This window comes from Quercus lobata, chromosome 6 (genome assembly GCF_001633185.2).
Source record: "Quercus lobata isolate SW786 chromosome 6, ValleyOak3.0 Primary Assembly, whole genome shotgun sequence".
Classification (NCBI taxonomy): Eukaryota; Viridiplantae; Streptophyta; class Magnoliopsida; order Fagales; family Fagaceae; genus Quercus; species Quercus lobata.
The window spans coordinates 36,382,537-36,409,289 of NC_044909.1; the positions used below are offsets into that span (position 1 = coordinate 36,382,537).

The 26,753-nt window shown below is 32.9% G+C and overlaps 3 protein-coding genes across 3 annotated transcripts; all 3 read left to right on the plus strand.

Moving 5' to 3' along the window:
* Positions 1–4,210: 4,210 nt before the first annotated feature.
* LOC115993673 (olee1-like protein) lies at positions 4,211–5,293 on the plus strand. The gene is made up of 2 exons (XM_031117618.1): positions 4,211–4,413; positions 4,723–5,293. The coding sequence occupies exons 1-2, from the start codon at positions 4,260–4,262 to the stop codon at positions 5,067–5,069; spliced, it is 501 nt and encodes a 166-aa protein (XP_030973478.1). The 5' UTR covers positions 4,211–4,259; the 3' UTR covers positions 5,070–5,293.
* Positions 5,294–8,358: 3,065 nt separating this feature from the next.
* Positions 8,359–8,694, plus strand: LOC115950205. Its single transcript, XM_031067444.1, has one exon. The coding sequence runs from the start codon at positions 8,359–8,361 to the stop codon at positions 8,692–8,694; it is 336 nt and encodes a 111-aa protein (XP_030923304.1).
* Positions 8,695–18,065: 9,371 nt separating this feature from the next.
* LOC115995421 (kinesin-like protein KIN-14R) lies at positions 18,066–25,490 on the plus strand. Its single transcript, XM_031119978.1, has 19 exons — positions 18,066–18,490; positions 19,100–19,398; positions 19,505–19,676; positions 19,786–19,856; positions 19,939–20,122; positions 20,522–20,631; positions 20,809–20,908; positions 21,023–21,109; positions 21,206–21,382; positions 21,476–21,749; positions 21,926–22,087; positions 22,204–22,419; positions 22,506–22,543; positions 22,714–22,877; positions 22,972–23,223; positions 23,301–23,366; positions 23,595–23,669; positions 23,767–23,835; positions 24,829–25,490. Exons 1-19 carry the CDS (start codon positions 18,292–18,294, stop codon positions 25,288–25,290), a joined length of 3,177 nt encoding a protein of 1,058 aa, XP_030975838.1. The 5' UTR covers positions 18,066–18,291; the 3' UTR covers positions 25,291–25,490.
* The last annotated feature ends 1,263 nt before the right edge of the window (positions 25,491–26,753 follow it).

Genomic DNA, 26,753 nt, shown 5'->3' on the forward strand with positions numbered 1-26,753 from the left:
GCTTGTAAGCAAGTAATAACCTTTAGGGTAAATTTCATTACCATATCTTGAGATTTTGGCTAATTAATGTCAACCAGGTTCAAGATATTTCAAAACTGATCAATTTGGTCCCTAAAAACAACTCAGTCCCTAAACACCATTAGCCCTCTATTAGTTTCCCTTTCTTCTCTGTGACTCTTTCCTCTTTTGTCCCTCTCTGTTACTCTTCTCTCTCTCTCTCTCTCTCTCTCTCTCTGCTACAACCACCACCACAGACAACTAACAACCCAATTTTACCCATACCAAAACCTAACCAAACCTATAACACAAAACTCAAATCTTTTGACAAAACCCAAATCCAAAAAACACATAGCAAAGCCACAACTACATCAGAACCCACAATTACCCCTACAGCAAATATATCCCATATTAGAACCCACCACCATCAACCACAAAACCCAAACAAAATCCAAATCCAAATCCAAAAACCTATAGCAAACCCACTAACCCATCAGAACTCACAGCCATCCCTACTACAAATCCACCCCATATCGAACCCACCACCACCATCGAAAACTACCACTAACCACAAAACCCAAATAAAAAAACCCAAAAACCCATAATAAACCTACCACGCATTAAAACCCATCACCACCAAAAAACCTACCACAAACCAAAACCCACCACCGACCCATGACCACCTCAAATGACAACCCATAACCACGACCTATAGCCAACCAAAACCACCAAACCCACACACCACTATCATTGCCTAAAAGAAGAAAGAGACAATGAAAGGGTGAGCATAGAGAGGAAAGTGGGCCCAGTTGGAGAGAGAGAAATAGAGGGATGAGAGAGAGAAGAGAGGTTTGAGAGAGAGAAGAGATAGGTTTGTGAAAGAAAAAGAAAAATGAGTAATGGAGCGGCTAACGGTGTTAGGAATTAAGTTGTCTTTAAAGACCAAACTAGTCAATTTTGAAATGCCTTGGTCCTAATTGGCATTAGCCTAAACTTTAAGGTATACTAGTGGAATTTACCCTAATCTTTAATTCAAAAGAGGATGGAGAGAAAATGATGAGTTATTTAGAGCTTGTTTGGATACATGAAAACTGAGTGATATCACTCAGTTTTCATGATCCATCATCCAAAACAAGTGGGTCCCACAGATGGATGATTGTTTAGCTTGGTTTTGGATGATTGTTTCCATCACTCAATTCTCTGATTTTTTGTGATGAGTTATGAAAATCAAAAACACCTAAAAGTTTTTTTGGTTTCCATAACTCTATTTTTAATGGCATTTTCGTAATTAAAACTACATACTGGGTCCCACGGTCAGAGCCAACCGCAACTTTTGACCATTTTTTTTTTCACTGGGTTTAGTGAGTTTGGTTTCTTCATCTTTTTTTCTTTTTTCTTTTTTTTTTTTTCCCTTTCACACTAGGTGGCTTCTTCTTCTTCTTCTTTCACTGGGTTCAGGTTTCTAGCTTTTTTTTCTTCTTCTTCTTTCATTGGGTTTGGGGGTTTCTGGCTTTTTTTTTTTTTTTTTTTTCTTCTTCTTCTTTCACTGGGTTCGGGTTTGGTTTTTTTTTTTCTTTCTTCTTCTTTCATTGGGTTCGGGTTTTTGGGTTTTTTTTTTTATTTTTTATTTTTTATTTTTAATGTTCGATGAGTTTGGGTATTGGGGTTGAAGGGAAAAAAAAAAAAAAAGTAAAAGCTGCACTAAGTTACAGGTATGGGGCCCACAAATAGTTAAAAATTTTGAGTGATGGTGCCAAACGGGTGGGGTGTGGAAGTTGGGGTATTTTAAGTGATAAGTGATGAGTGATGAGTGATGACAAAAAACTAACCAAACAAGCCCTTCTTGGGTCGGTGATTTTGGTCCTAAATGCAAGTGCAAGTCCTTTAAATGACATAGCATTCAAGGAGGCTTTAACAAAAAAGACCCAAGCCATGCATGTTGTGAAGGTGCACATACGCAAAGCTTTGTGTGAATGTTTCAAAAATGCTGCAAAAGCATTTCATATTATACTCGATAAAGCAGAACAACCTTCCAAATTATGCAAAATCAAAGTTCTTATTCCTCTTGACCCCAGTGTTGACTTCAACTTGTAATCTCTCTCTATAGATTTGTGTGTAAAAAGTGACTTATTGCATATGAAAATATCTTCTTCTTCTTCTTTTTCAATGAAACTTCTCATATCTTAATTAATATGTTTGTCATTAATGATGTACTGAGTCCTTTAATGCTCAACAGAGTTGAGATATAAGTGAAATAAACTTTGGGAAGCAAGTGTGAAATTAATATAGCAAGTTTTTGTGTTGTAAAACTTGTTTAAGCATGACTTATTTTGGTTATTTCTTGTTTATATATCACCTATTGTAAGTAAAATGAATAAAGATATTTTCTTAGGATGTATCCTAATTTTAATCCTGATTCTTCTTTTGATGATCGATTCAACCTCTGATAAAAAAGATATACCTGCGTTATATTTCATTCTTTCAACAAGATTAGTAGTGAGCATAACAGCTAAGGATGACAAAATCTGACAAGACCCACGAACCCGACACGACTAACCTATTTATGAATAGGTCATAGGATGAGGTTAAACGGGTTCGAGTCATATTCAGGTTGACACGGCTAACCTGTTTAATAAACAGGTTGTGTTTATGTTCAACTTGTGAACTTGTCTGACCCGTTTAGGTTTTAGCTTATAAAATTATTAGTTATTTTGATATTATTGTTTAATTTATGATTTTTTTTATATGTTTATTACTATATTTATAGTTGTAATTGTATTTTAATTTTAGATATATGAGAATTGATAAAAATTATATAGATTAGGTATGACTTATTAATCAAATAGATTATTAAACGGGTTATTTGTATTGACCTTTACATGACTTGTTAATTAAATGAGTTAAATATGTTGGGTCAAGTCGACTTGTTTAATAAACATGTCGTATTTGGGTTGAGGGTTCTTGACATGTTTACTAAACATATCGAGTTCAAGTCAACCCATGTAACCAAATACTTATGGCTCGATACAACACGAGCCTGACCCACAAACACAAATAGCCGCCCCTAATAACAGTCCTATTGTGAGAATCCTTAATAGTAAAGAGAGATCAAGAGAGAGGTCTGAATATAAGACTGTAGGTGGAGTTGAATATGTACAAAGGCGAAGGTTTCTGGAAAACCATATTATCAATTCCATTGTCCTAAAGAAATTTCCAGTGAGAGCAAATGGTGGCCTCTATATGTCATATGCATTACGCAACCGTGCAACCACAAATTCAAGATAGACAAGTAAGGCACTTATGTTTTTTTATTTTTTATTTTATTTTATTAGTTCATACTTTTATTTAACAAGTACAGTGCGTCAATTAATTGAGATTTCAAAGAGAAATATCATTTTTTGCCGGGGGGCCTGAGATGGTTTGCTACAAGTCATCCTATCAAATTTAGAAGGAATGGTCACACGAATGATTTATAACGGCATTAATTGAAAATTTCATCGAAGTCTTACATATATATACACACATCAACCAATATAACAGAGGGTACATTGTCTTTTAATATGTTCAATTTCTTCCTATTTATCTTTTGAGGCGTCTTTCTTTTTCTTTTTTCATGAGCAATTCCATCTCTCTCTATGATGCTCATGCTACGAGGAAGATTCTAGAGAAGGGCATTTAGATCCGTTGAGAAATAGGTTGGGAAAATGAAGATAATGGAAGAGGAAGAAAGAAGCCATTATCAAAAAAAGAAAAGAAAAGAAAGAAGCCAACATGGATGAATTTTCTTGAACACCTCCACGGAATTTTTCCTCTTTGAACTCAATGCTTTAGAAATAAAGTGAAAAGCAGGTAGGCAGAATGTGGACATGGAGTAATATTTATTTTGGTCAATCCTACCAATACGCAGCAAATAATTTGGAAGGAAGTATTACCTATTCTTAGCAGTATTATTGACATTCAATAGTCAATATTTAATTGTAATTTTTTTATAGCTAAAATGGAGGAACTTAATTTTCAAGACAAAGAGAGATTAAAGGAACAGAAGACTGGGTCAAATAGTTTTTCAACCGCATTTAACTTAAGTGAAAAATAACAACCTCAAAAACTATTACGGCCGACAAGAAGGCTTTATCAAATTCCCAAAAAATAACATAATCTTTTTCCTTTATAAATGAGATCCATTTTCTTTGTACCTAGTCCTCTGAATCAAATCTCCATCTAAACAAAAAAAGAAAAGAAAAGAAAAGGAGCAAGCAGTACCAATGGCAAAGTCTATTATTATCCAGGCGTCTGCCCTTTGCTTCTTGTCCCTCCTTGGTTTCGCTTACTGCGAAGACCGCTTCTTTGTGGAGGGCAAGGTTTACTGTGACACCTGCCGTATCCAGTTTGTAACAAGGATCAGTACGTACATGAAAGGTAAATATTACTTCATTATCAGTTTCTTAAAACACTAACTAGTAAAATTCTTAGTTTACATCGTATTATATAGTGTACACTTTTTCCTTTTGCAAATGTGTACAAAATTTACTACATTTTGTGTGTTAGTAGTTAGTACGATATAAATTTATATAAGTTCTTTCGTTTATTGGTTTTATTGTATTGTTGATGTAGTACCAGTCATTAATTGTCAAGTTAATTTTACGCTATTTTCAAGTAACAAAATTGGTTTAGACTTCAACGAATTATTGAGATTATGTAACTACGTGCTGTTGAATGTTGATGTAGATGCAAGAGTACGCATAGAGTGCAGGGACCGTGAAGGCAGCAGCGTAATATACAGCAATGAGGCTGTGACTGACGCGTCGGGAAGCTACCAACTTCTGGTGGACGGAAATCATGAAGAAGAGATTTGTGAAGTTGCCCTGGTTAAGAGCTCTGATCCTAACTGCAACGAGTTGAGCAAGGATCCTTTCCTCAAGAGGAGTGCTAGGGTCAGCCTCACAGTCAACAATGGCATTTCAAGCCCGGTACGCCTTCCCAATCCTCTTGGTTTCTTGAGGAAGGAACGTCTTCCCCAGTGCGATGCAGTCCTTAAAGAAATTGAGCTCGTCCCTGCTGATATCCAACAATAGAAATCCCTTTAATTTGTTACAGAATAATTTTTTTATTTTTTTTTATTTTTTTAAAGAAGTACTGTGAGAATGTTATGTATGTACTAATACTCATAGGTATTGTGAGTAATTCTTATATATAGGGTTTGTTTGGGATATAATACCATCAATGGCCAAATTGCGCTCAACGATTTCTTCTATGTGACTAAAGGCGCGTTTGATAGACTGTAATAGTGATTACATGAGAAAATGAATATATATTAAAAGGAATACAAGATATTGTAATGTAATATTTATTACTATTTATTTGTTTGATGACAACATAAGAATAGAACCTTGAAGATAATGAAATGTTTAATCAAATTGTTTAAATTGTAACACTAGAATAAAACTTAAAATATATTTTAGGAATTATCTTACTTATATAATTTTATTTCCTAAAAAATAATATTTTTTAAATTTGAAAGAAATATTAGTTATTTTTAATGATTTTTTATTTTCATAATTGTTATGTGTATATGGAAAGTTTGTTTATTTAAAAATATATTAATTTTAGAAATTAATACACCTATTAAGGAATAACTATTACAACATTTTTAGAGAGGAATTAACAGTAATTCTTCATTTTAAAGAATAGCTATTTATTAAAAATGACTATTCCCAATAACAAAAACATAACCAACCCATTTTTTTTTTTTTTTTTTTTTTTTTTTTTTTTTTTTTTTTGAGAATGAAATCACTGAATAGTTAAACCATAAGAATAACTGTTACATTACAGTACCTATTACAGTCCACCAAATATACCTTAGGGCATGTTTGGTAGACTGTAATAACTATTTATCTTTAAAAGGTTATATTAGTTATTCCTTAATAAGTGCAATAATTTTAAAATTTAATATATTTCCAAATAAAAAAACTTTCTATATACATCTAACAAGTATAAAAATAAAAATTATAAAAAATAACACATATCTCTTTTAAATTTAAAAATAACAATTTTTAAGAAGATATAATTATATGAGTAAGATATTTCTTAAAATAAATGTTAAGTTTCATTCTAATATTATAACTCACAACCAAACTAATAAATATGTTTAGTTATTACATTACAACACACTTTATTACTAATAATAAAGATTACAATTTCTGTCATAATTCTCATTCAGTGTACCAAACATACCCTAAGTTTTAAAAACTTACATCTTTATTGCAACTCTGATATCCCATGGTTTGTAGTTTGCATGCAAAGCAAGTATACAGCAGAAATCTCTTGTAAAAAAAAAAAAACTAAAATTTGTATTAAGTGAACGTTTTTTGGGCTGAAAAAAACCAGAACTTTTAACTCCCTACTCATAAGTGCAAAAGCAACAACGCAATCAAACATCAAGCAGACCACTCTGTTTCTTAGCATGGCTCTTGCCATGATTTCTTTGCCATTCCTCTTCACATCAATGTTATCTGTATGTGATCATTTTAAATTTCACAAGTAAATTCTTTCTAATTTTTACGAAAGCTTACTAATTACTATAAATTACAAATTTTCTGTCACAATTTTTCCTTCTAAAAACTTCTGGTTTTATTTACTCGTTTTTTTTAATAAAAAAAAAAAAGATAAATTGTATTTTTCCACCATAAATTATATATTAGATTGCTTTTATATATACATACATATATACGCACACATATATACATATTGATATTTATTTTTTTAACATATATACATCATCATATTGGTCGGTGGTGGAGCTATATATGTTGGGGAAGGAGGGGCCATGGCCCCCCTAGCTTTTTAAAATTTTCATTAAAGTCCCTAATTAAACTGCAAGTATAAAAATTTGTTTATCTGCCCCTTCAAATTTTAGACATGCTTTGAGCTCTCTCAAAGTTTAAAATTTGATGGCCAGTTTTAAATTTTATTTTTATGAATGGTATCCAAAAAAAAAAAAAAAAAAAAAAGACAAACAATTTTTTTATTATTTGTTTTTTTATTACATCTAAACAGTAGTTTAGACTTTGCTACTCAAAATTTTTTATCCTAATAAATTTGTTATATAACTAATTTATAAAGACAATCTTAACTACTGCTCAATCTTCTGTTCCAACTATATGGAACCCGTAAAATGGCTTAAAGATGTAAAAGAAATGGTTAAAAATTTTAGTTCATACTCAATTATAAATTATTTTAATACGATGAAAGAAACACAAGATGGAACTTTATTGAGTTAAAAGGTTAATTAATTAATTTAAAAATATATATTTTTCTTAGGTCACAAATTTTGTTTATCTAAGATATAATATATATATATATATATATATAGGATTGGGTTCAAGTTATATTTGGTGTAGCTCTAAGTAATGTTACACCAATCAATATTTTTTAATTGGATGTTAATTTTGACAAATCGACCGTTAGATTACATTATATTTATATATTCTTCATACTTGCAAAATTTCAAGGTAATCAAATATCAATAGTCATGTCATTTATTAATTATATAAATTCAAATTTTTGTAGTTTAAAATAATATATAAAAGATGAACTTATTGATCGAATGCTAAATAATATCTTATTAGTATGAAAATTGGCACGCATGTTTAGAATATATAGAACATGTAATCCAGCGGTGGAATTTTTAAAATATATATTCATTAACAAGTTATTAAGTGGTGTAATATTGCTTAGAGTTACATCAGGCGTAACTTGAAACCAAATCATATATATATATATATATAATTTTATACATATATCTGGTGGGACCCTTGGTTTATGAGGCAAAGTATGTACAGATGGGCCACAAGATCAAATTGTCAAATATGAAAATATCATGTATAAGAAAACCAAGATATCACTACCAACAATGACAACACACTGTAGCAGTTGGATTCATCATCAAAATCCCAAAAGAAGTCAATGATGTAATAATTAATGAATCCAACGGATTATAATACTTTTTAATAATGTAATAAAATATAGAATGAGACTACGAAATTTATGATAATGAAATAAATTAATAAAGCACAATATAAATATATTTACATCTTCCACTCATCTTCATGGAACCAACGTTGCACTTTCTATTTCTCAAAAAAGATGAAAAGAAAAAACGCTGCACTTTCTTTTTCCTCTCTCTTTCTCTCTCAAAACTCAAACAACACGTACCCTCAAACGCGCTCTACGCCAAACCCTTTTAAAGGAAAAAAAAAAAACTCTTCCAAAACCATATGAGATAAGCAACATAGATAAACACACACAAAGAGAGTTGAACAAGTCTTTTGTTGTGAATTTGTGAGATATCTTCAGCATTTGGCAATGGCTGAATTTTTATCTACTACAAGTAAAACCAATCCCCAGAAGGGTCTAACTGAGTTAGACATGGCTGCGGCCCAGCAACTCATGCAACTTAGCGACGAAGATAGCAACAACGATGAAAAAAGATGCAGCAAGAGGGACTCAGATGATGATCAGAGTCAGAGTGAAATAACCTCGGCTTTGATTGAAGAGATTTTCGGGAAAGAAGACAAAGAGGTGTATCGTCCGAAGAAGAGAAGGTATCGGTCTCTTGTTAGTATTTATACCACAACGAAACCAGTGAATGCTAGATTTCAGAAGAAGGTGAGGTCTTACAACAATGGGGTTTTAGCTTAGGAGAGAGTGTGATGAAATCTAGTAATATTAACGACTTGTAGTAGAGAGGGTTTTTACTAATTTTCCATTTTATAGGAATAATTGAAGACTGTGTTTCATTGTTTGCATATTAATAAAGTTGAGGCTTTTTAAATTTAATTTATAGTAGAAATTTTTGGGATTGGTTTGGAGATTGATCTAAATTCCAATACCATCATGGGTGGATCGAAATATGAGTTTTTTTTTTTTGATCGGGATCGAAATATGAGGTTTATAGACTAAGAATATGAGGGTGTCAATACTTAATAGTACTCTATTCCAAGTTTAATGTACTAGAAAATGGTTTATTTCTCTCTTTTAGGAATCTAAGATATTTTGTTCAAGTTTATTACTTGCAAGCAACAACAAAGCATCGAAGAGTATTCATGAATATTGTATATATCTATAATTGTAGGCACAAGATAAGATAAATCTCAGCAAATCAACAATTCCAAATACGTTCCTAAAAAAAAAAAAAAAAAAAAAACAATTCCAAATACAAGCCAAGAACAGTGTATCTCACTCATATCATATTTCCTGGTTCTCTCATAAAGAAGAACAATCCTTATACTCCCACTTGTTGTAAGCATTAATAAAAAATAAAAATACAAACTTAATACAAACTTTTAATCACAACATTATCTTATGCGTCCCTCAAGTTAAAGGTTCACAGGAGAGAGTTCAAGTTGAAGGTTCATAGGAGAAGAGTTTCAACTTGGAGAAATACATTAAAATTATGGTTTAAGCAAATATTTAGATTAGAGAAAGACATTAAAATCATCATATTTTTAAGACAGAGGATAATACCAAAGAAATTTTGAATAAATAACCCAAAAAGATTCCATGAAATAACAATGGCCATCAGTTGAGGATATATATAAGAAAAGGTTCCCATAAGACCAAACTTTAATGTGAAGAGCATGATGATGATGATAGCCAAGTCTGTGATCTCAGGATGTAGAGTTCTCTAGTTCAGTGAGATGATATTCAAAGTTTCAAACTAAACGAGGTGGTTGAGGAAGAAGGAAGCTTGTAGAGAACAGAGTCATTTTCCCTTTAATTTGAAGCAACACCCTCTTGGTGACCTAATACTTGCTAGGAAAACGTGAGGGATAAATTGAAAGAAGATACCATTATATTTGTTAAAGCCATAAACAAAATGTAAAGATTTAGCGATGGAGAGTGCATGTAGAACATTAAATAACTGAAATGACGAAGAAGGGTTAAGGAAAGAGGTCAAGCAAATGTGAGAAATATGATATAGACAGAACCGCCATGGCCTTCCTAGACTCTCACGTGCACCTGAAATTATCACGTAAGGCAAAAAGACACTAGTAGAAATCATGAGTCTCGAAGTCGAAATCGCATGTAATTTGGCAGGCTGAAACGAAATGGCCTTCTAAGCAATAGTCATAACTTTGCCATGAGGTACCTCCTGAAAATGATGGATTCCTTCATTTAGGCCTCAAAAACTGCAATTTTGCCGTTTAAAATAATTTTTGTTACCTTAATAACTTTTTGCTTAAAAGTCAAAATAAGGTCCTACTTGTTTTGAGATGACCCTCAAGGTTAGTAGTTTATGATTCTACATTTAACTCAATTTTGCCATTTTTGGTAAATTTCGGTATTTTGTCACCTAACCATGCAATTAGTGTGAATTAGGGTTTCAGACTTTTTTTTTTCTTCAGTATTTATATGTTTTGTAGCTGTTAGAGGCAAATCAAATTTATATCAATAAACATAGACTTTTGTTAAATTCATTCTCTGGTGGATTGATAACGCCTTAAAATGTATACTTGTTATATATTTATATGGGCATTATCTCCTTATTATTATGCTTAATTTGTATAATTAAGTCATGATTTGCATTAGTCCCTATTATTTATCTTTACATAATTTCTTGAATAAAATGCTATTCATTGTGTGTAATTTTCTACTTTTAGGAAATTATATGAGAAAGATGAGTTTACAGGAATTTGTGAGAAAATGGAGGCCAAACTAGAATTAAAGTGGAGCTAAAGAACCATGCTTAAATGTCTAAGGAGGTGCAACTGGAGTGCTTGGATCATCTACCATGATTGGAAGTTTCAAATAAGGAAATAAATCAAAGAAGTAGAATGTGAAAAGGAAAAATCTAATTTGAGCATTGATTAGTATTTTGGGCGTATCTCTCTCCTCAAAAATCCAATTGACACAAGGCTAGATGGGTTGGAACCGTGACTTAAATATCTACAACTTTTCATTTTTGAGTTTTTCGAAATTCTCAATTTTTGAAGGCCGAAATTAACTCACAAATTACCACTGTAAACTTGGACGGAAATTAAAATAGTAAATGTTTTATTTTCTTTGGACACTTAGACATTAGGGTTTTGGAGGAAGGCTGTGTAGAGCAAATTTTGGAGAGCAAACCTTGTATTTTTCTTTCTCTAATGGCAGCCTAAACTCTTTGCTAGGGCTAGGGGTTATGTTTTTTCTATACGGTATGAATATTTAATGTGATTCTTACTAGGATTTTATCTACAACATATTTGATTGTTCAATTAGATTTCTTTTGATGTATTAGTTCTTCCATACTTTCAATAAGTTCAATCATGTTTTTCTTATTGTTTAGATGAATTTCTAATAGTTTCAAATAGAAATCAGGATTTAAAGTGAATAGGTTTTTCTGAAAACTTTTCTAACCTCATTATCAATCGAGGTTATCATGCATTCTTAAATTGTCTCAGTTCAACCGAATCATAAGTTTTTAATTGTATAAGAACAATCAATTATGAAATAGATATTTTCCTAGAACACAAAAAATCTCATATCGATATAGGGAAACACCCTGATGCCCTAGTATTTACATTATTGATTTAAATCAGTTATTATTATTATTCTTGTTAACAATCACCAAGCAAAACTATTTTTCTTATTCACCCAAATTGCTATTTAATTATATTGTCTCTGAATTTACCCTGCTCCTTGTGGTTCGACCTCGGTACTCTGAGAATTATATCGCTACGATCTCCTGCACTTGGGAGTGAACAAGCATGGATTCTAGTTTATCTCCTTGTGGATTCAGAGAAAACCTCTCGTGGATTCACAAGTTAATAGTTTAGTTTTTGTTCTATCAAGAGAGCATTGTGTATGTTTTCTTCAGACTTCCGCGACATCAAAATAGGTAAACCTTTACCATTACTAACATGTGGTTGATCAAGATTGTGAACAGTTTTATTGTGTTTGGTTCAGTGCAGGTTGTAAAGATTTAGCGAGGGAGTGGGATGCGACAAAAAGAGAGTGAGAGAGACAGAAAAATCCAATCGGCTGGTTTTGTCAACTCCCACCAGCAAATGAAAAAACCTATCTTCATCAATTAAAATTTATCTATACTACTATTTAATTAAGGGGCTTTCCCTGTTTGGGATCCTTAATTTAGATTCCCAAAATACTTTCAAATTTATCTGTTTCTAAGGATTAAATCATAGGGTTCGACATGTAAAATTAGTAATTTTAAAACTCATAATTTTTAGCTAAATTAAAAAAAAAAAAAAAAAAAAAACAGTTTTTTTTTCCCACCTCCATATTTCTCTCTAACGTTAGTTGTCATGTACTAATACAACTTCTTTTAAAAAATAAAAAATAAAATAAAACTTTTTCCCCCATAAACGTACCATTTTTTTTATCACTAAATTGTTTTTTTTCCACCTCCACATTTCTCTTACATTTGTAGTCAAGTACTTATACAATTTCTACTTAAAATAAAACTACCATGAGTACAACATGGTAAACCCAAATAAAAAGCTTCATCTCATGCCTGAAGTGCTTGTGATGAGGCTAGTTATTATTTATGGACCATATGCTAAAAACTTCAATTTACGTTGGCTCTACAAAAAGTTCCCTTACATTAGAACACTAATAACACTAATCCAATAGGATTTCAACATTTTTAGGGTCGGGCCTAAGAACCAAGGGTGGAGCGGGGGGGGGGGGGAATGGGGGTAAATTGCCCCCCTACTCCTAAAATATTTCATATGTACTACTATTATGAATCTCTTAGATGCTTTACCCTCCTTGATGCAGGAAAATAAACAAAAGAGGAAAAAAAGGCTTCTTGACCTTGCTAAAATAAAGAAAAAATGGCAAGTTTACCTAATGCACAATAACTCAATGCAGAAAAGGAAAACACAAAATAGGAAAAAAACTTCTTCATACAAGCGAAAATAAAGGGAAAATTTTCCCATAGGCTCAACAACACACACCAATAGCTTTGACTTGTCTTGGCTGTTAGCTTTTAATTATTCAGGCACTTAAACTTAACATAATAGTAATAATAATAATTGTAGGGTCAAAATTCGGAACCCAAGCCCAAGAGGTATGGGGTCTTGGTCCAAGAAGCCCATAAACAATGAATTTGTAGAGAATGGGCCGTAGAACTAGGTCTTAGCGAGTCGGATAACGGTTAGTATTGGGCTATACAATGATTAAACACAAATAAAACATGTTAATGTCCATAGATTTTCAATCCGAGGAGGGTAAATGAATATATATTGATCTTTGTTTGAATATTATGGCCGTTTATACTGCTACAGTATTCTCTTTCTTTTTTCTTCGTCCCCTTCCTCATGGCGACTCCTTATTTTATATAGTCTTCTTGAAGCCATCGTGGTCCTACACTTGTTGATCATCTGGATCCTTACTTGAGTGCTTGTCCCATCAGACACCCCCTTTCAGCCTTCTGTGAGTTATGGTGGGTAAGGCAGCACTGTTCACAGGTCCTTTTTACATTAATGCGACCAGAAAAGTAGCTGCAATGCATTTAATGCGGTAACAACAACCTCTCCTTGGAAATTTTGCGTTTCCTTCTTCCCTGCGGGTTTGTGGGGCGCGTCCCTATTGCTAATGCCTATTGGGGGGGTCCTTCTAATTGTCAGAGTGCCTATTGGGGGCGCGTCCCTATTACTTGAGTGCTTGTCCCATCGGACACCCCCTTTCAGCCTTCTGTGAGTTGTGGTGGGTAAGGCAGCACTATTCACAGGTCATTTCCATATTAATGCGACCAGAAAAGTAGCTGCAATGCATTTAATGCGGTAACAACAACCTCTCTTGGAAATTTTGCGTTTCCTTCTTCCTTGCGGGTTTGTGGGGCGCGTCCCTATTGCTAATGCCTATTGGGGGGGTCCTTCTATTTGTCAAAGTGCATGTTTGAACTATATTCATCACGTTCAAGGAGGCATTCTTCCTCAGACCGTCCTCCAAATGCCCCTTGTCTACGAGAGCTAAGTTGGAAATCCCTTTAGCAATCATTTCCTCTCCTCGAACATTGCTAATCGTCCTGGGTGGGGCCCAAGGCCCATTACATGATTTGGAGTCTTTGCCCCTACAATAATAATAATAATAATAATAATAATAATAATAATAATAATAATGCATTTTAGTGTTTTTTATAATATTTCAATTGATAATCCTATATTTTACAATTTTTTTTTTCCTTTTCCTCAATTTCTTGTCATTTCAGTTTCAAACTGTGGGTTTTTGTTATGAATCCAAATTTTAAATACTTTGAAAAATAGATAGAAAGTTGAATTTTGCCTATATTTTTAAAAACAATCAAGATAGTGAGACATGTATACAACTTTGCAAGTAAATTGCTATAATCTTAATATTTTCAAATTGATTTGCAACTTATTAACTTAGATGTCTAACTCTAGTTTACATTTATATTAGTTTTTGTATGACAACACTTATAGTTGTTTATAATTGTTTATTTATTTTGTTGTTAATATAGATTAGTATTTTTATTTTGGTTAATTTTTTTTAAAAATGTTTTCTTCTAATCATACCCCTGAACCAAAATCCTGACTCGGCCATTGATATTAATAATTTTTCATCTTATTAGTTATAGAGAGTAGAATGTTGCCAATCCTTTCAGAGTGGCAATCTTTCACAATCACCTACCTGCAAAAGAGCACTCCTTTCAGAATATATAACCAACCATGCAATTTTGCCGAATGTTGCATACACGTCTAAACATAGTTTAGAGTCGGATATGAAAATATTTATATGCAAGAATGGAGCCAGGACTTGGAGTTAGGGGGGGCAGAAGTATTAAAAAAAAAAAATTTGAAACTCCAAATAAACATTCATTTAATAAACCATCAACAAAGAAAAATACACAAATTATTTGTCTACGCAATCCAAGATCAAGTTCTAATTGCAACGAACTCATATCAATCTTTTGAAATTTTGTTTGAGAATTTTGCTCAATAGGGACATCAAGATTTTCCTCAACAGGGTCATCAGGATTTTCCTCAATTTGGATGTTGAGATTTTCCTCAATTGGGACATCAGGATTTTCCTCAACATTAATGGTTGGCAATGTTGCACCACTAATATTAGCTTCTAAATCTTTTGAAAAAATCAAATATGGTAGTTGACTTTTTCATAATCTACAAATAAAATATAATTTGAAATTATTATGTTATTATATGGTCAATAATCTACAATCATTACACACAATAGACAAATACTATGCACACAAACATTCAACAATTAACCAATAAATTTTAAAGTTACAAATAATCTCTTTAATTATTTATCCAACTTTAATGTTTTAAAAGACACTAACTAAAAGACAAAAACACTAAAAACAAAACTACCAAAAAAAAAAAAAAAATCACAAAACACAAGTTATTCACTCTTGCTAAAAGACAAAACTACAACCAAAAAAAATTACAAAATATCAATGGCTTGTTGACTGTTGCGTGTTTAGTTGTGTTTGTCTGATCAGATGTAACTTTTTAAATTATAAAAGAAGGCTAAAGACAAAGATGAAAGATGGGTCTTGGTTCAGTTTTTATTTACCTCTCTTTTAACTCTTTCTATAATATGTCTTTTGAGTTTTGAGTCTCAGGTCTCTCCGTCCTGGCACCCAGGCCCCAGCTGCTCTGTGTCCCTATCGCTGACTGGTTGACTACCTTTGCTTCTGCCGCTGCCGATTTCCTCTCCTCTATGTGCCGTAAGTTAGGTTTTTTTTTTTTGGAATGGTTTAGAAATCCCCTTCTTTTTTTCCCTTTTATCATTCGTGTGAGGTAAGTTAGGTGTTTCCTACTTCTAGGCTAGGTAGATATCTAATTAGAACCGGCTCTGATTTATTTTTTCTTTTTTGGTGTTGTTTGGGCTTAATTTTTATTGGTGGGCTAATATATTTTTTTATAGCATTTAAAAATATCAATAATATTATTAAGGGGGCAAAGTGTAATTTTATTGAAACAAATTGCTAAAAATAATATATTATATATATATATATATATATACTAATTTTTTTTTTTGAAAATCTGGGGGGGGCCACTGCCCCCCAGATCCAAGAATAGCTTCGTCCCTGTTTATATGAAGCATGGGCAATAAGAAAGAAGGCACAACAAAACTTATCTTGAGAGTGTTTTCAACCAGGATGGTATGAAAATTCGATTGATATATATATATATATATATATATATAAACCTTAAAATAAAAGGAAATATAATTATATGAAAATCTAGGACCACAAACTAATATTATCCATACATGGATGATATGAATAAAGGCAAGTGACCTAGAAAAATTCACTAATATTTTTCATAATCATTCAAGTATGCATGTTGTGAATAATGCATAAACAAAAATCATATGATGTGCCATTGTGGTAAGATTATGTTAAAGTGATGTGAAGAAAATCGTGTCCCTAACAAGATTAATGTTCATTTAACTTAACTTTTTTTGCAAATAAATCTTGCAAGTTGCAACATCTTCTCCACTATCTCTTTTATTTCATGTAAATAACATTTGATTCTCTTTCTCATCTTCTCAACTCAAATCCCCAAAACTTAAAAGAGGGAGAGATGGAGATAGAACTTCACTAATTGCGTAGGGTAGTCACATTACTCTTCACCTAAACCATTCAATCGGCCTCCCCCTCCCCGCAATAACTATGCACCTTCATCCCATCCCTTCCTACTCCAATGGTCACGATCAACGAATACCTCGCCAAGATCGTGAAGTCAAATATCAAATACAACTTGACAACTTGGACTCGTAATACTCAAGTACAGGTCACCATTTTTCAGTGGGGATGATATTCACACACATGGTTGATATGCCACCTCCGAAGAGCATGACGGAGAACCAAGGATTTTTTTTTTTTTTTTTTTTGGCTTTAAGGGTAGAGAAAACACAATATTTCTCATGTTTGGAATGACGGTCTAGGGTCTTGGGAAAAAAAGAAGTAGACAATTTTATTGAAACTAATTCGTAACCATTAAGAAATTAGATACACTACATTACCTTTATAATTTAATTGATGCTATTATGAAATTAGGAATTTATTTGTTACTATCAATTATCATACTTGACGTGCTTACTTAGTATAATATATGTTAATCATCTTGTGTCAAAAATATATATACATACATGCATACACAAACATGCATATATATACATTTTTTTTAAAAGGTTTGAAATAAGTCATGTTGTGTAAATTTTCTTAATAAAACAAGTAGTGTTATGATTATTAAATGGGTTGATTTAGGTTAACCTATGTAATCGAATACTTCTATATCAACATAACACAAACATAACCCACCAAGATAAAGTACCACCCCTACTAGTGATTTGGGCTCAAAATAGGTTGGATCTATATTGATGTATGTGTGTATGGTTGCTATTGGTGAGTGGGGATTGGCAAGTTTGCATGAGACGGTTAAGGGGGAGTGAATTGGAATAGTAAGAAGAAAGTGAAGAAAAATAAGAAGAAAGAGAAAACAAAAAGAGATAATACTTTTACTAAATGTTAATCTAAAATAAAATGAATATTTTTTAAAAAACAAAATGATTTTTTTTAAGTGAGAGAAATTTCACCATACCTCAAATCCTTTGGGTTTTTCCTTTTAAAAAAAATTGATATGTACTCTCCTTCAAAAAATCTTATGGCTAACCCTAAGGGGTTAACTTAGTGGTTCTTAAAACTTTATGGTATCAATGAGATCCTAGGTTTGAAAACTCTTGTCAACATTTTGGAATCACTCTTAAGAGACTCAATATAATAATCTAGTGTGTGTGGAACAGAAAACTGTATGTATGCGAAGAAATAATCATATATTCAAAGAAATCTAGATTCCATTGTTTGTAAAAAAAGAATATTTTAAAAAAAAAAAAAAATCTTATGGGTCTTTTAATTATAACACCAAAAAATATAAAAAGAAAATAAATTAAAAATCCTACGTGTCAATACTCAAATGGCAGTAAATTGAAACATCAGGGGATGCGCTTAAAATTCATCCAAAGCGAAAGGACCTTTTTGCATATTTGACTTTTATAGAACCCCCCCAAAAAGGATAGTAACGGTAACTTTACCCCCCAACGGTCACTAAATTCAAATTCGAGAGAGAGCATTCTCGTTCTCATTTCTCAAACCAAACCCACAGCAAAAATTAGAAGAAACCCGAAAATTTCAAACGCTTCAAACTCAACTTTCTTGCTTCAAAGAGAAAAAAAAGCTATATTTCCTTCACCGTACACTTTTTCTTTGTCACCAAACACCTCAAGCAAAAAGCCCCAATTTCCATGGAAGAGATTCAATTCAAGACTTGTCAAGACTCAGAAACCCTAGTTCCAGATTCCTCTGTCTGCGATTCAAAAAAAGTTGAACCCTTGAATCAAGAACAGGAGGGTTCTGGCAGCGATGAGTCTTTCGTGGATTCGATGCTTTGCGACTCCGGTTCAAGACTAATCGCTACCGGTTTTACCAGATCCAACTTCACCGGTTAGTATTTGTTAACTAAGCCCAAGATTTTTCTCATATGGAATTTAGTCTTTCTTTGCTTTGCTTAGGGAAATGAAAAGAATTTACATTCTGGGTCTTTCTTCTTTTCGTTATTTAGGATGTGAGAACCAAGAAAATGAGCGTGATAGTTACATTCTTTGGATGAATGCATTTTATTTTATTTTTTCTGTTATATTTCTCAGGAACCAAACATAGGGTTATAGAGGGCTTAGGGTTTTTATTGATTTGGGCTTATATGTTATGTGGGATTTGTTCTGTAATTTAATGGAAAACCCTAGAATTTCCAATTCACACTAGTAATTTTATCAGTTTATAATTTTTTTTTGTTAATATAATACAATCGATTTGGATCTCATGGTTTATACTGAAATTAGATTTTAGGGTTTTTCTTAATGATTGTGCTTACTTTGTCAATTATTTATTAGTAAATTTTCTCGGAAATATTTAACAAAGGCTAAAACTTTTTAGCTTTCTTAGTGGATTGGAAGGACTTCTTTTTTTTTTTTTTTTGGGGGGGGGGGGTGGTGGTGGTGGGGATTTTGGCAAATTATAGTATTTATAAACTACTACATTGTCTTCTTGAACCAGAGGAATGTGTGATGTTTGTAAATGCTGGAGGTGATGCTCCAAATGAGGTAGATTCAAGTGTGAAAATTTTGGGTGATACGTATTATGATGGAGGGCATGGTTTAAGGACCAATGAGCCAATAACCGAGGCTGGAGATTGTCCATTCATCTATCAGTCTGCACGATTAGGAAACTTTTGTTATCGGTTCACTGATCTTCCTCCTGGAGACTATTTTATCGACCTTCATTTTGCGGAGATCATAAACACAAATGGACCTAAAGGAATGAGGGTATTCAATGTATACATCCAGGAAGAGAAGGCAAGTCATTTTAAGCAAAGTTTTAAGTGCATATACAGTCATTATTTAGTATTAAAACTGATTATTGTGCTATTCTTGGTGTTCTTGTTGTTGGTGAATATGGCAGGTCCTATCAGACTTTGATATTTTCTCTGTAGTTGGAGCCAATAAGCCATTGCAGCTGGTTAATTTGAGGGTCTTGATGAAGGAGGATGGAGTCATTGTGATAAGATTTGAAGGGGTCAATGGAAGTCCAGTAGTTAGTGGAATTTGTATTAGGAAAGCACCAAAATTGTCAGGTAGTTTTATTTGCATATCTCTTGTTTGCTTTGTTATCTTGTGGAACATCACTGTAATTTGTGAACATTTTTTTTATCATGTTTTAATATACTTATGATTTGAGTACAGTTCCTCAGGTGACGCATGAATATCTTACATGTAACAACTGTGCTGCTGAGATAGAAGTTCCTTCCGCTCAGGTTATATACAACTTACATGAACAGTTAAAGAGTAAAGCTTCTTAATTGTTGCTTACATGGTCTGTGAATTTGGGTTTTGTAGAAGAAAGTCATGCAAACGAAGTCCACCATAAAATATGAGAAGAAGATAGAGGAACTCACCGAGCAGTGCCAGCGAAAGACAAAAGAATGCTACGAGGCTTGGATGTCGCTGACTGCAGCAAATGAACAGCTCGACCAGGTCAGGATGGAACTCGACAACGTGACATTTAAGACACTAACTCTAGGTAAGTCTGATGTTTAGTATGCTTTGAATTTATAATAGAAGGAGAGTGTTTTAGCAATGTTCTTGAACTTTGTTTATAATAATGATATGTTTGATGATTCAACAACTGTGTCAATCTACTTTGGGACTAGAACTTACTTATCAGGAACAAAAAAATTTATTTCACATTCTAGACAGAACTCAACTGAATAAAGGTTAATTACTTATCCATTACATGAAAAGAATAAATGGATGACGAAAAGATTTATTAGATTAGTGGGTATTGGGTAACATTATTCAAGGCAGGTTTGCCTATCACTACCAGGACCCTCCTTGAGTTCCACTACAGGATATCCTAGGCTTTATAGTTTATACTCCTCTGAAAATAATAACCTTTCAAATTTTGTTTTTTCCCTGTCAGATCAAACCATGGAGAAACAAGCTGAAAATCTGAGGAATATCTCTAGCAAGTATGAGCACGATAAGAAGTACTGGACAGCGGCAATCAATGAGTTACATGAAAAAATAAAGGTAAGGGTCAGAGATGCTATTAAAGATCACATTTTAAATTATTCTATAAATACTCTTAATTGTAAGGGTCAGAAATGCTATTAAAGATCACGTGTCAAAATCATTCTATATATTCTCTTAATTTTTACTTCATTTTAAGTTTCTGTTAAGAACTTTCACAAACGATTTGTTTGGCAGGTGATGAAAGCAGAGCATTCTCAGCTTTCTTTTGAAGCTCATGATTGTGCTGATTCCATTCCTGAGTTGAATAAAATGGTTTTTGCAGTTCGGGAACTGGGTATGTTTAAGTTACAACACCCCCTTTTCTGCAATAAAAAACTTGATTGCTTGAGTTAGACTTAGTATTGTAAGTTGGTATCTTGACATTTTGACTCATTGAATCACTCTGCAGTTAAACAGTGTGAAGATCTCAAAGTGAAGTACAACGAAGAGCAAGCTAAGAGGAGGAAACTCTTTAATGAAGTTCAGGATGCAAAAGGTATGTTTCACTTCTATGCCAACTGAACCAATTATGAGTGTGTTACAATATTTGTCAAGATTTTTAACCCAGCAACTTATATGTGTTTCATATCAGGTAATATCAGGGTTTTCTGCCGCTGTCGTCCATTGAGTAAGGGCGAGATATCAGCAGGTTGTACAACAGTAGTAGACTTTGATGCAGCGAAGGAAGGAAGTCTTGGAATTTTAACTGGTGGTACCACAAAAAAGTCTTTCAAATTTGACCGAGTTTACACACCAAAAGATGATCAAGGTAATATATATATACATATTTCTGTCTTTTGGTTGATACACTAACAGTATTTTGATTTTGTAAAATGTTTATTATTATTTTTTTGTTTCACAGTTGAGGTGTTTTCGGATGCTTCACCAATGGTGATATCAGTGCTAGACGGCTACAATGTTTGTATATTTGCTTATGGGCAAACAGGGACAGGGAAGACATTTACAATGGAGGGTACTGAGCAAAACAGAGGAGTAAATTATAGGACTCTTGAGCACTTGTTTAACATTGCCAAGGAAAGGAGTGAAACTTTTACATACAACATATCTGTTAGTGTTCTTGAAGTTTACAATGAGCAAATTAGAGATTTGTTGGCAACATCTCCAACATCAAAAAAGTAAGATTGCTGCTGCTTTCTTTAATTATCTGTAAGAAAACTCAACCAAGCTAGTCAAGCTTTGGAAGCATACTAGACTTGCTGGTTTGAACTCATCAAGTGATTCACTTGACTAGGCTGAGATAAATATTTATAGAACAAAAGGCTTAGTCAACACTTTTTTCTTTTGGTATCAGGTTGGAGATAAAGCAAGCTTCTGAAGGGTCTCATCATGTTCCAGGAATTGTTGAAGCCAAAGTTGATAACATTAAGGATGTTTGGAGTGTACTGCAAGCTGGAAGTAATGCCAGAGCTGTTGGAAGTAATAATGTGAATGAGCATAGCAGTCGATCTCACTGGTAAACAAGCTCCTTTTTTTTTTTTTTTTTTTTTTAAATTATTGTGTTTGACCACAGAAATCTTGGTTTTTATTTTGTATATGTTCTTTTCATTAATGATTGACCCTTTTTTCCAGCATGCTTTGTATAATGGTAAGAGCAAAGAACTTGGTGAATGGCGAGTGCACCAAGAGCAAGCTTTGGCTTGTAGATTTGGCTGGCAGTGAGAGGCTTGCAAAAACTGATGTGCAAGGGGAACGCCTGAAGGAAGCACAAAATATAAATAGATCGCTTTCAGCTCTTGGAGATGTTATATCTGCTTTGGCAACTAAAAATAGTCACATTCCATACAGGTATACATTACATCCTGCTTGCCTTTATTTTGTTTCTCCATCATAATTCAAATGTGATTCTAACAATGTTAGTTTTTTGGTTTCAGGAACTCCAAATTGACACATTTACTTCAAGACTCATTAGGTATTTAAGTCATTTTGGTTATGAATGTGTATGTGTGTGTACAAAATTTTGCTTCTTATGTTCATGCTATTGGTATCAGACAGTGGATATGAATATGATCACAAGATTTTGACCTTGCTGGATTTTGTTGCTTCTTTTTCATGTAGTTATTTATATATGTGTGTTGGCAGGGGGGGATTCCAAAACTTTGATGTTTGTACAAATTAGTCCTTCAGACCAGGATGTGGGTGAGACTTTGAGTTCTTTAAATTTTGCATCACGGGTTCGAGGAATTGAGTTGGGACCTGTCAGGAAGCAGATTGATACAAGTGAGCTTCAAAAGGTTAAAGCAATGGTAGGTCTTTTACGTTCAGTTTACATTTTCATAATTTTTTGAACACAAGCAATTTACGTTTGAATTTTGAATTTCTTTATTTATTTTCATAAAGCTTGAAAAAGCAAGGCAGGAATCCAAATCTAAAGATGAAACTTTAAGGAAACTAGAAGAGAACTTCCAGAACCTGGAGAGCAAGGCAAAAGGCAAAGATCAGTTTTACAAAAACCTACAAGAGAAGATTAAAGAACTTGAAGGCCAAATTGAGTTGAAGACAGCCGTGCACAGCCAGTCTGAGAAGCAAGTCTCACAACTATCTGAGAGACTGAAGGGGAGGGAAGAAATCTGCAGTAATCTCCAGCAAAAGGTTGCTTTCCCCTTGAATTTGAAATTTCTAGCTTCCTGTTTGTTTATTGCTAATTTGAAATTAATTTCTCTCCTTAGGTCAAAGAACTAGAGATTAAGCTTGTAGAGCAACAGCAGTTAGAATCTGCATCTTTCCAACAGAAGGTTTGTGTATTTAACTTTAAATCTCTGTTTTTTCAAACGGAAACTAATTTGGGAGGTGATGATTTTTTACTTTATTATTGTATACTGAGGAAGAAGTATACTTCTAATATGCATTGTTGGTGACCTAATGATGGGATCTTCAATTTTCTAGAGCTGTGTTACTTCAACCAATTATGCTGATGTTAAAAGAAAAGCTAAAATGGTTAATCAATGTTTTAATTCAAGCAGGTTAAGGAACTTGAAAACAAGCTTAAAAGGCAATTGCAGGAGTCTGAGTCTCATACTGTCATCCTACAACATAAGGTTGTCAAAAACTCAGTGGTGTTAGTTTATATGTTAATGAGCTAATAGTAGGAAGTTAAAATTAAAGATGTCGTTTGCTTGTTTACTTCTTTTTCAGGTTAATGAGCTGGAGAGAAAACTGAGAGAGCAGGAACAGAATTCAGAGTGTGTCTTACTTCACCAAAAGGTTCTTTTTCTCCTCTTTACTTATAAAATAGGAATACTGTGATTGAGGATATTGGATAATCTCACTTCACAGTTAATTATGAAATATTTTTTACATTGTTGAAGAAGTTTCATTGTGTTACAATTTTTATTGTTGCCTGTAGAGCCTGAAATGATCATATGCTGTTCAAGTCCATAATTCCACTGAATAAGCGTATTATATTATCAAAATGGTCAAGGGGTCCAATAGCCTCCATGGCTAAAAATCTCTAGCCTTTTTAGAAAAAAAAATATGAAAAAAAAGAAGAAGTGGAACTTGATATTTTTAATGAAACTTTCAGGTATATTATCATGTTTCACATATTTTAGATTGATTTCATTTCTTATTTGTTCTTAGGTAAGGAGTAATTTCTCTATTCAATAATTTATTCTTTTTAATTTCCTCATATATAATGATCACATTTCTAGCTTAAAATTCTTATGATTAGATAAAATTTAGATCTTTATTTATGCCCAAGACTAATAAAATTGTAATTACCACTTGAGATCATGGGGAGTCCAAGCAAATGAAGAACACATAAAGTCCCACTCTTTCCTAAACCAATTGGTATCAATTTTGAAATTTGCACATAAGTTAGAGGGTAAAATCGTGGGTTCAAGACCCCCACGGGTTATGTAACTTACCAGTAAAAAAAAAATAGAACTAGTATCAATGTGAAAAGTACATTATGTTTGTAAGATAATAAAATGTTACTTATAATTAATTTATGTTGATATCTGCATTAATTAATGTTTGCCAAATCAATTTGATGTTTCATACTTATGTTTCAATTTCTCTCTCCCTATCAATATCCTTGATCCGCCATTGTTTTACCATGTTATGTATATTCATGCTATGTCACTACCATTGTGTAATTTTTAATGATGCATTGTAATTAGCTTCTTAATCTTAATTTGTTTTTTAGGGAGGTCATTTTATTGACAAAGCTAATATCTGTTTGACATGTTATGGCAGATAAAGGAGCTTGAAGACAAATTGAGGATGAAAGAGCAACAGTGGCAGCATACTCATGACTACACTGATGCAGTTAGGGCCACTCCCATTGAAGTAAAAACCTTTGTAAGAGAAGAATATATGAATGAGATTGAGCCTCATATATTGAGAAGTTCAAATTCAGTGAACCGCCCAATGAGTCAAGGGTCTAGTTTGTTAAGAGGAATTGAGCCTCTCCACGAGACAAGAAGGAAACGAGAGTCTCGAAGTTCTGATATAGAGAACAACTTTATTGTACCGTCTTCTTTAAATGACAGGAAGATTAGTAGGAAATCTGATCCACCAAAAATAGCAAGAGTTGTGAGAACAACAAAGCTAACAGCCACTGCTGCTCAGGGACCCTTGACTCACAAGAGGACTAGTAGAGATCCGATTCAAGGGATTAAGGAGAGGGATAATAAGAAGAAGATTTGGTCAAGATAGTGAAGCAAATTCAACTCAGTCAGTCAGTCAACTTGTTTTCTACGTTGACTTCCCTATTTACATTTTTACTTCAATGTTACATATGCCTTCTCTTTTGAATGTAAAATTCTGTACCATGATTGAATGTTATCTGAAATTCATTTCTATCATTAAACAAAAGGAAGAAATGAAATTTTTTATTTGTTTGTAATTTTTTTATTGATAGCGGTGCCAGATGATTGAATATCTGCATTAAACTATAAGAAGTAGTTTTTTCTGGGGGTATTATTGAAATTGTAATAAGGAAGATGAAAGCAAATTCATGGAGGAGGAGAATGATTTAGAGAAAACGGACGTGTCTCTTTCCTCGAATATAAAAAAAATGTTAATTTGTAGCAATTTCGGCTTAGTGTAGACTATACATGTTGGAGGATCTCGGATTTGTCTTTCTAAATAGAGAAAGTATAGCAACATAGTTTTTGCCACAAATTTAACGAACTCCACCACTATAAGTGAAAAATGACTGTCCTGAATATGGAAAATTATTAAGTACTCCCGGAGTACCATAAATGTGTACTTCCCCTCTCACATGAATGGTGGGTCCCACCATGAATTTAATTAGTGGGACTCAACATTCATGTGAGAGGAGGGAGTACACATTTATGGTATTCCGGAAGAACACAATAATAAAAAAGTTGTGGTCATAGAAAATGTTGTTCTAAATATAGTATTAATTAATAGAAGTGAAACCCGGATAGTAAAATCTTTTTTCAACAAGATTTCGGACCTAAGATCCACCCAACTGTCCCTCCCCCTTTACCAATTAATCAATATAAAATAGTTTTCAGACACAAATTCAGTATTAAGGATTCTTATGTTATATTCATTTTGTGGGGAAGATCTTTATTTCTTTGGTAATCTTGTTTAATGGGTTTTAAGAATTGGGTGAGGCTTAAGTCCAGTGTATTCAGTACATTAGACCCGTTGAGATGATGACACGTGTCATTATCTCAATGGATTCAGTGCAACTGAGCATTGGATCCAAACCTCACCCATAAGAATTAAAGGGCACAAAAAAAAAAAAAAAAAAAAAAAACCTCTTAGGCTGGCTATGATGTTAACTGTCAATGGCTCAACCCGCACACAATGTTTTAATGACCTTTACTTATACCAGTGTACGCAGTGGGCTGACGATTCTGCAATGATACGCAGTAGCCAGTACCAGTAGCACACATAGTGAACACTGGAATAAAAAAATTTAGTGGCTGAGGCCTAAATATAATAAATGTAACCTAGGATTCAAATAATAATAATAATAAAATAATTGTAACCTAGAAACAGCAGCTCGCCAGTATCTTGTAATTTTAAATGGATGGGAAGATCTTCTCTTTGTTATTTCGGAATAGATTCTAGTGGATTATTATAACAATAATATCTCTACAAAAATTTGTCTTTTATTTTTTTTTTTTTTATAATACAAATTA